At 43.1% G+C, this 13,018-nt stretch overlaps 1 protein-coding gene across 1 annotated transcript in view; it reads right to left on the reverse strand.

Moving 5' to 3' along the window:
• Nucleotides 1-13,018, reverse strand: part of CAMK4 (calcium/calmodulin dependent protein kinase IV) — a 214,302-nt gene that overhangs the window by 15,586 nt on the left and 185,698 nt on the right. Inside the window, exon 8 of the mRNA XM_084779436.1 lies at nucleotides 2,813-2,888. Within this exon, the coding sequence (XP_084635562.1) occupies nucleotides 2,813-2,888 (76 nt within the window). The remainder of the gene's footprint in view (nucleotides 1-2,812; nucleotides 2,889-13,018) is intronic.

The following is a 13,018-nucleotide window of genomic DNA, read 5'->3' on the forward strand; positions in this document are numbered from 1 at the left end:
GAAACTCCTGGGAGAAATGGCTGCGGGCCTTTGTTTCCAAACTAAAAACATCTTCAGAAATAATGAGGCCACGGCACAAAAGAGGTAAGCAGAAGTCTGAAGGAGTGACTTGTTAAACCAGCTGATGTCATAAAAAGAGGGGGCAACGGGAAGCAGAGGTTTCCATGTCAGTAAGAATTAAAGGCTGGGTGATGGCTCAGATGGCTTCCTGTACGAGCATGAGGACCTGAGATTGGTCACCAAAGCCCATTTTTTAAAAAAGCCAGATAGTGTGGCACACACGTGTAATCTCCATGTTGGGAAGGCGGAGACAGTAGAGCCTCGGGGTTTTCTTGCCAATCAGTTTAGCCTACTTTGTGAACTACAGGTCAGTGACAGAGACCTTGCCTCAAAAAATGAGGGACAGGACCTGAAAGATGATACCTTAGGTTGTCTTCTGGCCCTCACATGCTTGCGCACACAAGTACACACATGTGCACACGTACACCTGCACCCACACAGATGCGCATGCACACAAAAGCTAATAGAATTCTATCGATGAACTCATAAAAAGATAAAGCCCGGAGTTTATGTACACGGATAGCAGTGGGAAAAGAACTGCTGCCTCATTTTGGCAATCATGCTGAGATTTAACTGACGTTCACAACATAGCTTTCCCAGGAAGCAACAGCAGAGCAGATCCTAATGCTATCCTTTCCCCCACTGCGTCTGTGCTCTCCTCTCCTTTGGTTCTGAGCCACCCAGTGCAACTCATCAGATGTCTAGATGCCATAGCTGCAAGTTACCAGTCCCTAACTAAGTGTACGTGAAGGCTAAACAAAGGAGATCCCCAAGTCCAGTGGTAGAGCGCACGGATGTGCCAAGGATCCTTGCTGGTGGACTTGATGATAGTAAGCGGACTGTCCCTGACTTAGGGCTGATAGAGGCAAGAAACTGAAACACACCAGCCATGAGTGGCACTATCATTTTCATCCATAGCCTATGATAGCCCTAAGAATATGAAAACAGGAGAAATACAGACATGAGTCCAGCTGGTTTGGTACTGGCCCAGGGGGAAGGTGTCTTCAAGGATATGGTCTCTCTTCCCTCTTCCTCTCCCGTAACAGTGGCTTTTCCATGGAGCTTTACTTACTGTGCATTTCAGTTTTTTCAGAATAAATGCAACTTATTTTTCTGTTTTCATTTCCTCAAGTTCTCTAACAGCACCAAGTCTTCAACCCTTCAGGGCACATTTCAGCCCCAAATAATAACCAGGGACACGTTATGTTATGTTATAGAGGGAGAAAAAATTAGCTCCTTATTTGTGCATGTCGTAGTTAGGATTTCTATTGCTGTGATGAAACACCATGACCAAAGCAACATGGGGAGGAAAGGGTTTATTTCACTTTTCAGTTCCAGATAACAGTCCATCACTGGGAGAAATCAGGACAAGATCTGAAACAGGGCAGGATTCTGGAAGCAGGAACTGATGCAGAGGCCATGGAGGTATGCTGCTTACTGACTTGCTCCTCATGGCTTGCTCAGCCTGCTTCCTTATAGAACCCAGGACCACCAGCCCAGGCATGACGCTACCCAGAATGGACTGGGCCCTTTCTCATCAATCACTAAGGAAACGCATTACAGCTGGATCTTACACAGGTGTTTTTTAATTGAAGTTCCCTTCTTTCACATGACTCTGGCTTGTGTCAAGAGGACATAAAACTAGTCAGAACAGTGTAGTTTGTTTGTTTGTTTGTTTTTTCACTTCCTGTCATGTGGTATTCTTGCACATAGCTCAGGAGCTAAAATATTCTCTCTCTCTCTCTCTCTCTCTCTCTCTCTCACCTCTCTGTCTCTGTTTCTCTCCTCTCTCCTCCTCCTCCTCCTTCTTCTTCTCTCTCTCTCCCCCCCATCTTATCTCTCTCTCTCCTCTCTCTCTCAGTCTCTCTCTCTCCTCTCTCTCCTCTCTCTTCTCTCCCTCTCTCTCTCTCTCTCTCTCTCTCTCTCTCTCTCTCTCTCTCTCCACCCCCCCCCTCTGCCATGCGGGGACACAGTGCAAAGGAACTTTTCTTAAATCCGGAAGAAGCCCCTCAGCCGAGCCTGCAGCTACCCTGACCCGAGGCTTCCAGCCTCTGAGACTGAGACCTCTGAGAGGTAAAGGTCTCTTGTTTAAGCCACTCTGCTGTGCATCCAGTGACGGTGGGTTTAAGCAATCTTCACATATGTTTTCCTTCACTGTTTCCTTCAACTACATCACCACTTTGGCAAATTTCCTGAAATTCCTTATTCTTTTTTTTTTTTATTAGACAGCAGCTCAGTAATGGAGTTGGAGGTAGCAGAAAATGAATAATCAGCTCATTTTATTCACAGTGTTCAGCCCAAGGCCCTCAAAACCTTAACATACAGAAAAATAAATCAATAGGTAAATGTGCTTGAAATATTCTGATATGAAATATGCTAGTTTGGGATTTCTTAAGAAACAAGGGGCAGCTCTCCTCCAAGGACTAACAGTCTGTTTAGCAAGATGCAAATAAATGACAGAGTGTGTTAGGTGGATTCAGATTCTACACTCATTATGATCGTTAAGCATTTCCCCAAATGTGGGCTTTGCATAGGAAAACCAGCTAAGGAGAAGCCCTAGATAGATTCTACCCTCCAGGAAAAAAAATGTGAAAAGCAATATTCATCTTGAGACTGTGCTTTCAACCACCGTGAGAGTAGAAAGAGACACCACCAAAGGTCAAAGGGCAACATCGGTTCTCATGAGAGCTATTAATATCTAGGAAGTGCTAGGCAAAGCGTGTTTGCATAAAGGTTGCTTTTCATCACTTACAAGATGTAGGTGATTATTCCTACAGACCACATATCCACCTCAGGGCCGTAGGCACAGCCTCGGAGAATCTCAGGTGCTGCAAAGAAGGAAAAGGAGGTTAAATTGGAGTGTGCCCTCACCACTCACATTTTAATTGCTACTGATGAAAAGAAACAAATTCCCAACAAAATTTCAGAACTCTCACGCCCAATCTTCTCTCCCATAACCACACTAGGATGAACAAATTTCTCACATCTGTTTCTGTAGGGTAGACTGTCATCATTCGCTGTCATGGTGCATGCTATTAATGATCAAATTCTGTATCAAACTGCAATAACATGATATGGCTCGAATAAAATGGATAGAGGTGTCTATTTGCTCAAACAACAAACAAACAAACAAAAAACCCTTTGTACTCCACAGGACACTTTCTACGTAGACAAGGAAGAAATAAAAGTTAAGCACAAAGGGAAAACAGGCAAAATGATGCTTCCCAGAAATTGAGAGGCGGGGCAAGGACCACAGCAGACTATGGGGAGGGTTTGCTAAACTCTGGCATGAGAAGGTTGGCACAGGGGCAGGAAAGGGCTCTGACACATATCCTGGCCTTGCCTGCTGCACGTCAGTCCCCAAGGAGACACTGTCCCCTGTGTTCTTGAGGTCATGACCTTCCCTATTCCTTCTCTAAGGTTTATTTTATTAGCTTTCTCTCCTGCTGGAGTAGGAAGGTTTCTCAGCCTTGGCTTGGTTCTAGTGTGAAGAATATCATGATCCTTTACACTTTTATTACCCAAGAACCACGGAAATCGGAAGCTGACTGAATCAGGTAGCTCGCAGTGAGTACTGGGGGTGTGTACTGAGTCAACTTTGGGGGTCAAAGATGTTCTTGTCACCTATAATACATTTCTCTTAAAATACTGTTTATTAAGGAACTTATACTATATTAACTCCACTATAAAGCTAAGGTTAAACAAGGTCTAAATAAATTTCCATTTTAAGTCAATTAACTATTTTAAATAGTATACAATCTAAATCAATTAACCACCTTAAATAGTATAAATTATTTTCAATTACTAGTTATTATGACCTTGGCTTTCTTTGGAATCAGCTGACAGCACTTATAGTCTAGCTAAAGAGCTAAAAAGCTCTTTCCCAAAACTTTTCCAAATCCATTTCAGGGTCTGGCACACTGGTCCTTCAAGCTTCCTGGGCATCAGATGTCCTCACAACCGACTCCGGCAACCTCTCATCTCCTTAGAGTAAGAAGTAACAAAGAAGCAGGCAGCTAACTTCTTTTTGATAAAGATATCAAACCAGATGTGGTAGCACACACCTGTAACCCCAGCGTTAGGAAGTAAAAGGCAAGTGGGCCAGATAGTCAAGGTCACCTTCAAACCATCAGAGTTTGAGGCCAGCATGGATTATTACCAGAGCCTGTATCTGAAACAAAACAAATGCACCGGGAAGGACAGCAGCCTTTTAGTGATGAGCACTTAGCTCCTCTTCACACTTGGGGAGACAAAGTCCTTTCAAGACCTTTTTCTCAGCTGCATTTTAGTGGCATGGCATGTAGCTCAGAGGCAGAATGCACAGCTAGCATGCCAAAAGCCAGGAGCTCCATGCTTATTGCCAAACAAGATAAAGTATTTTACATGATGGACAATCAATCATATTTTCTAATGGCCCATAATCATTTACTGACTTTTCCTGCTGTCTTCTAAGTGACCTGAAGCTGCCTGTCTCTTCCTAAAATCAGCTTATTGTTCACGTTAGCACCCATGAAACCTCTGTTACAGTCTCCAGCATACCTACCAGCCCACTAGCAGACAGCTGTCTTGGTAAATGTTCTGGAAATTCCCTGAATGTCAGACGTGCCCTTTAAAAAAAATCAATTTGGACTGGATATAAAAACTACACGAAAGTTCAAACTGTATGATATTTATTCACTAGATCACAGAGTGTTCTTTTTACCCCCACTTAGATGACAGCATCATTAAAACACCTAGAGATTGAAGATCCACCTAGAAATTGTGATGGATTCAAACAAAAGCACTAGAACCAGTTCTGAAAATGGCATGCGGCTTCCTACGGAGATCATGGGTGCTACATTGCTCCTCCCTTCCAGAGGCCCTAGGAGAAAGCTACTGACACCATTTTGGTCCTTGGCTGTATCTTTATCCCTGTTTCAGGTAGGCTCCACGACTTCTTTCCTTCTTAATAGGTTAAAGCCATAGAGCGGCATTTGGTATAAGATTTTTCAAGCCCCTATTAACAACTCTTTGACTGCAACAAATCTGAAGTAAAAAAAAAAATACATTCATTCATTGATTCATTTGTGAAATAAATTCTCAATTCATTCATTCAATAAGTCATCAAATATTTACTAAGTGCTTGCTACATGGGAGACACTGTTAGGGACATGGGGCAATCATAAAGAGCTGAAGAGAGCAATTCTCAACCATATTATAAATTATGGCTGGTCAGAGAAGTAAATGTTAATTAAAAATAAACCGTAAGAAGAGATGCAAAGTGGTTGCTGGTAATCCTTGGAGGATGATGTCTTTGCTAGGAGACAACCAGCTCACACAGGTCAGAGAGGCAGCAAATTTCCAAGTGAGATGTGCTGAACCTAGAGAAGTTAACTAGGCAAATGGGGAGAGGGAACCTGAGATGAGAGGGCACAGAGAGCTTCAAGTGGAAAAAGCGACTACTGGCCAGCCCCATGGCAGCGAGGAGCAAGGCCTGCTCAGGCCCACAGAGGTAACGAACTGAAAGGTGCTCCCAGAAGGCAGTTAGATCTAGAGATTTTCTTTGCTATTAAATCTCTCCTCTGCTTTCTCTTTAGCAAGTCAAGACACTTGGTGATGAGGGCCACGACCTTGTGAGTCTGACTTTCCAGAGGCCTCCACTGCAATCGCTTCCCTGGAAAGCTTTGCCTTGGATTTAAAGAAATTTCTGGGAGCCACAACAATTCAGTATGTCTTTTCTTTTCTTTCCATATACATGTAGGTACAGGTATGGAGCAGCTGCACATGCGTCCATGTGAACATGTGGAAATCAGAGAACTGTCTTCGATGTCACTCCTCAGGAGCTGTCCACCATACTCTTCTGGGACAAGGTGTCTCGCTGGCCTAGGGTTTGCAAAGTTTGCCTGTCTGTCTTGGCTTCCCCTTTGCTGGGTTCACAAGCACATGGCAGCATGCCTGGCTTGGCACATGCGTCCTGGGGTTCTAAACTGAATCACACAGCACCCACTTGCCTGGCTTTGTGCATGGATGCTGGGGACCAAACTCAGACCCTCCTGCTTGAAAGGCGACAGCCAAGCTCTTGCCCTGTCTTTAACGCAGCCTGTGGATCTCTGCACTTTGCTTCTAGGGGATGGAACTTGTGGAGAGATGTGGGGAAAAGAGGAGGGAATACAGATGCAGAAATTTCCACGACTCCTTCCTTCTTCCTCATTCTGTCTGGTAAGTCAAAAAGGATGTACTCAGGGCAGCTGCCTAGAGCCTATAGCTGGGCAGACTCCAAATTGGGTACCTTTTTGTTTTGTTTTGTTTTGTTTCTAAGCATCTGTGCCTGATGTAGTCCTTTGTTGGGATGTCACGTGCATCTGCCAAGAGAAGCACCACACCTGTGTGAACTGGTGCAGTTTTTAGACTTGAACACTTTGCTGAAGGCTGCCCCGGTGGAGGTGCAGCTCAGACTGGAATTCATTGGCGATCAGGGAGGTAGCTCTGGTGAGCAGGGGTAGGGCCAGCTAGCAATCCCACGTGTGCCACACACTGAAGGGGTCAAGGGCCAGGAAGGTATCTCAGGCCTCTGTCACTCCTTTTCTATGGCTGGCTCATAAAGAACAAGCCAGAAGGGCGGGGATGATGTTTTCAGCACAAGTGACACAGCAGCGTGCGTTCGAAAGCACACTCCCTGTTCCCCGGAGCTCTTCACTAACTGACAGTGAAAACAGAACTTCAGCTCCCACCTCATGGTTTTCATTGAGGCTGTACACAAAGCCTCGCCTGGCACACGCATTGTATGGTTTTTAATTTGCGTAAACTCTAGAGCTGGCTGAAGGGCGATGTCTTTGTTACCGTTTTTAATAATATACTAAAAAGAAAAAAAATAAAAGAATTGAGAACACCTAGTGCTTTCAACATCAGCAGTAGCAACAACAACCCTCTCACACAGCTCAGTGTCTCATAAAAGTCACTTTTCTACGGTGCTGTTGAGCTCTTCGATCTCGGGAAGATCAAAACTTCCCACACATCTGAGTCAGACTGAGTCTCCCAATCTCTTCAAAGCCAGCAAGGATGCGCACATGTTTGTGCTTGAAAATCCATGTTTCAGTTTTCACGGGATAAGATGAAGGATAAACAGTGGAGCCAACACATGTCAATAAGAGTATTATGTAAGAATCTCATAGAAATACAAGTAAAAAATCAGAGGCTTTGGCTAGATCTGGGTAGGGGTTTAAAGTTTACTGCCTGTATTTTCCTTGGCTGGTGCCTTAGTTTGAGCGGGACCCCTGGGCCTAAATCTGCCTATCATAATGTTCTACTTGTGGGTTTCTAGGCCAATGGACAGAACATTCTCCACAGTTGAGTGGAGAGTGGGGAATGACTTTCACACGAACTCTGGTGCCTCATATTTGACCGTGTCCCCTGGAGGGGGAGACCTGGTGGCACTCAGAGGAAGGACAGCAGGTTACCAAGAAGAGACTTGATACCCTATGAGCATATACAGGGGGAGGAAATCCCCCTCAGGAACAGTCATAGGGTAGGGGAATAAGGGGAAAACGGGAGGGAGGGAAGAATGGGAGGATACAAGGGATGGGATAACCATTGAGATGTAACAAGAATAAATTAATAAAAAATTAAAAAAAAAATCAGAGGCTTAGAACTCAGTCTTTCAAACATATTAAGTATGGTCCAGACTGTGTTTATCTCTAAGGAATGCATAAAATTTCCCACCCATGATTTTCAATAATTCTTTTGAAACTTTTTATTTTATTTTATTCATATACTTTTTGCATTAACATCCCTAAATGGAATGTTTCTGTGGGTGTTCAGGGCCCGGATAGTGCAGTTTAAACACGACGTCTCCCACCCACTTGCCTTCAATCACCCCTTCCTTTTGACCCCTTCTCCTCCCCTCATTCCACCCTCACATATGTAATAATAGATCTGAATCCTTGAACAACTGTGAATTCTCTGGTACAGTTGGTTCTGTTATTCAAGTCATATCTTCAAGTTACACAGAAGTGGAAATTAAAAAAAAAAAAAGACTGCTCCAGAGATCAGCAGTTAAAGACTGCCTTCACATTAAACACTGTCTCTAAAATCACAGAGCGGCACAGGGGTGGGGATCATGTTGGTGGCATTCTCACATACAACGCTCTCAGCCACCTAGAGCCCAAAACGTACTTGGTTAACATTCGTCTAAATACTTAATCACTAGGTCCTCAATTTAGTGTCCACAGACAGAATACATAGATGGATTCTGTGAGGTGGTATGAGATGTATTTCTTGGGTGACCTCTACATTATCAGGGTTTATTCTTCATATATATATATATATATGTATATATATCTTTAGAACACAAGAGATGAATCTGTCAGATATTGTTGACACATTAAAGGCCAGAGAAGGACACCCCCCTCTTTTTTTTTTTTTTTTTTGGTAGCTGACAGGCATGGGTGTTAGAATACTATTTTGTATGCCGAGGCAAAAAAATCTGTGCCTTGTGAGACCCATTTCCAAAGCCCAGTTCTCTCCTCTGGGGCCTCTTTTTCTGTTTGAAGTTCTGTACATGGGAATACTCACACTCTATCTGGCCTCCTAATGGCGGCCCGGGCAAAGGATCAGTTTGGGATGTCTCCCTTTACGTCTTGGGGACAGATACCCAACTCTAGGGGACCTTGTGCACAGAGATAAGCACTAGGGAAGCCTGGAAGAGTTAACACCCAGTCTGTCTCTCCAAAAGTGAGAAGACACTTGACCGTTGGCTCAGCATGCTGGGGGAAATGCAGTGTACAACCCGGTAATCATTTGCTCCAGCTTGGGCCAGGCTCCACCCGTATCCCACAGAATATTATATTTGTTTGTCCTAGGAACCTCGTCCCCCAATAACCTTGAACATTAGTTCTAGGCCATAAAACATCCTTGTGAGTGACACCCTTGTGCTTTTCAACAGCCTAAGTGACTTCTATGTTATCTTAGGAAGGCCAAATCCTGAATCCCCAGGCACTGTATTTACCTCGGTCATTTTTCCTAGCCTTTTCTCTTGAGCAGTGTTTGTAAGTCAACAGAACCCATCTTTATGGAAGGAGCCATATGTACTTTGTAAAGTGCTTCCATTTAAATATGCCTTAAGTTTTGGTGTGCTAATGGGACTGAGTAATCGTAATCAGAACTTTTTTCCAAAATTATCCTCTTGAAATTTTGGCTCAGCCCCAGTACCTGAGTTGGGTTGAACCGAGTTTCATTCTCGTCTTTTTGTGGGTCCTTTCGGTGCTGTCCAGAAAGCCTCCAGACACCTCCCACACCAAACAGCCTCAAGTCTCGCGACTTTTAAGTGCCATCTATAGTCCAAAACCACATATCTTTCCATCAACATTCATGACTTGTTTCTGAACTTCACACATACACCCCCTCCACTTAGATACCAAACAGCCATCACCAGATTAACAAGCCGAAATCTGCTGCTCCGAATGGCAATGCCATCTCAGTACAGTTGTGAATGGCATTCTACTAGTTGCTAGTTCTTTCCTCTTCCCAACACTCCAATATAGCTCCGCTTGGCTACCCTTCTCTCGACTGGGCTGTTACTTCCCCAGGCATGCCCGCTGTTTGTTCTCTTTCTCTCTTTCACATTTCAAGGATTTACTCCTATATTCAAATCTTAAATGAATCATTCCCTAATTATTTATTTAAAATTACAACCCAAGACCCTCTTGTCACATATACTGCTCCATGGGAATGGTTACTGTTTTCTTTGTAATTTACACATTTTTGGTTCCTGGCTGTCTTCTGTTAAAACATATGGTTCTTCAGAAGAATCCTTGTTCCATCTTGCTTTGCTGTTTGCTGCTGTATATGTAATACTCACTGCACGTGGTGCATCCCATACATTCAATAAAGAAATTGATGTCAAAACTTTTCATTCCTTTTGCAGTGTTGGGGATTGAAACCATGGCCTCGCATGTGCTGGGCATGCATTACAATAGATGGGAAACAAACATGTGAGTCTAACTCCCGAGCATTACATCAGTGGCCCACACTCTGCCATTTGGGGAATTTTTTTTTAACAAGAAGGAGAAACCCCTCACATGCCATTAGCTGAGGGCTTGCAGTTAGCTGCCTACATTAACCCGACATTTAGAAGTCCTGATCTTTTATGATAACACATTCACTTGTAGTAGCGGATAAGAATGTCATAACTAGTCTGCCATGATACGGTGTGCATTTCTAATGTTGAGGCAGCCATGGTCTAAATATATCAGATAATTAATATTCCTCTATATATGGAAGCTCCCAGAATATTATTTACAGGAATATGTGCCTGTGGAGTTGCCAGTGGCTTCATATAGAGTGGCAGCTCATTCATCAGTTGTTCATAATTAGCTTCCATTTTGGTTTAAATAGAAGCACAACACATATTTGCCATTACCAGAGCCCGCAAATGGGAAAACGTTGTTATGCTCATGGGATTAGCATGTGGGGCATTTTTATGTATTAGTATTTCATCTGAATTATGCCAATAGGGCTGTCTCAGAAAATAATGAGAGGTTGGCAAATATTGAAAGAAAATAAATTCCTAACAGCTTCTGCTCTGAAACTAGAATATGAATAAGGACAGGCATGCAAATATAAAATTTGAACATATGTAGTTTAATTAACTAAGGTTATGAGTAAATCAGGTGATGGGTATCAGACAGAAATAACCTTTTCTTAGGCCTTTATCACATTAGTCTCTTCTGTACTTTTAACAGCTTTTTCGTGATTGGCACGGCAGCTAGGATCACATAAGTAATTTGTAACACGTTTATTCAGCACTAACACCACAAATAACACATGCTGAGACCTGTGCTTCTTTCTTCAATGGAAAGACACTGAGAGGTGCTGAACATTTTATGGACAACTTTAGAACACTAGCCATTCGTTTCCTTTGTCTGGGACATAAATCTGTATTTCCTTGCCTGGAATTTGGTTTTGAACATGTATATTTCTTAGAAAACAAAAAATAATGTATCTCTGATCTTTCTTTTGCAATTCTTTTACAAAACAAATCCTCTCTTATTAACACTACTGGGCAAAGGTTCTAAGAACATGATCAAGTGGGCAGCTTCTTCTATTTTTATTTCCTGAGATATGACAGATGGTGTAACATAAACACATGCTCTCTCGCTCTCTCTCTCTCAAAGGATGTAATTTGGAAAGCCTTCCATTAAAATAGGAACCAGGCACAAGAGAATAACCGACCTTGGATGTAACCACCCTTACAACGGGCAACCAGAACCGCTCATCTCCTCCCAAGTGCATGGTTGCTAGGCACCTCCCTCAGCTAACATAAAGTCTCTGCATTATAAATATTAGATATTTTGGTTCAATTTTATATTTTTGACATCATTAATGGGCCCCATTGGGGGTATGCATGCTTTCTTATTCAAGCGAACAAATTCAGAGCTTCTACAGCCTAGCTCTTAAGCCTCAGGAAGCAATAACCCTCTCCTTCAGCCATCCCAGAGAAAGGTGGTGGGTAATTAAGCACCACCCATAGCTTCTAGACCACACACTTGCATGCATATGCACACTCATGTGCTTGTGTGCATGCACATATGTGCACACATGCACACACACACACACACACACACACACACACACACACACACACAGAAAAGGGGCTAAAGAAAGAGACATATGCACCACTAAAACAACCAGTCCTACCCTCCTAACAGGGCCCTGCCTTGCTTTTCCCTTGGGTTTCTGATGAAGGCCAATGCCCGACCCTACCCTTTCTAATGTCTTTTGCACCCTGAGCATCTGCTCTCTTTCCTAGTCACCCTGCAGGGTGTGCCGTGTTCATCCGCTCTTGACCCAGAGAGCACAATCTCTGCCTTTCCCGAGCCACACTGGTTATTATATCATAATAAGAGTCCTGCTCTCTGTTGCACAATAAGGAGTCTCTCCAGCCTTTTACGTGGGCTTCATCCTCGACACATCCTATAAATGGGCTGTTTCCCCTCCATCTACTTATTCTTGGAAGAACACAGCTGACTCTGAGGACAGAGCTTACCTGTGGAGAAGAAGAATGGCTGGACTTGAGGGAAATCCTGAAAGCATGTTTTAGATGACTTCAGATTTGTCTCATTTTAAAAAACAGATGATTGTAAGTATTCCTTTTCATAATTAAATTATTTCCTCATTTCAAAGTTCTGCAGGTTGCTTTTGGTCTAGGTTATCCACTTCCTTTGCCCTGGCATCACTAGGACCTCTGTTTTTTTTTCTTAGTTTCCTGTGCTACCATACACAGTTGGATAGTGCCTTCGCTCTAAAGCAATACCGTAGTGTACTTCCCTTGGGCGAGGAAATCATATAAGTAAATACACGTCTATACACAACTTGAACCTTGTTTTTTAAATACATATACATCATCCTTGCTCTTGCTGAAAAGTATTGCAAACCTGCTCAGCCTTTATGACAGTAACTCCATATATTTCTCCAGCACTTCAGAGTCCACAAAGCACCATCTCCCCTCTGAGTTCCCAAAATAGCCTCCCGAGGCAAGCTGCCTTCTTTGCTACTTTTCCCTCCATTACAGCCAATTACTCCTTTCCTGGTGAGCTGCTGCTGTAGCGGACTGGGAGTGTCAGTCACTCTTGACCACTTGGCTCTCTCTTTGCCCATTACACCCACTCCAGGGCACTGTGCATATCTGTAATAATAATCACAATAAAAACAACAACAATAATAATAGGAAAGAGGGTACCGTTGTAGGATGACTGTATCTATTAATGAGCCTGTTTATGTCAAGGACAATACACTGAATAGTATTTTTGTAATGATATCTAAACAGATTTAAGGGTAGGTCAACTATTTTCTCCAAGGAGAAGCTATTCATAGTTTTGTCATTAAAAGGGAGGAAATGGTATTTACAATAGCTTTCTAACTCGCCTGTTTTGTACATATCTTCCCTCCAAATTCATCTGTTATGTGTCACGTGCTTATAAAA

The sequence above is a fragment of the Acomys minous genome (genome assembly GCF_964271855.1).
Source record: "Acomys minous genome assembly, chromosome: 4".
In the NCBI taxonomy this organism is placed as follows: Eukaryota; Metazoa; Chordata; class Mammalia; order Rodentia; family Muridae; genus Acomys; species Acomys minous.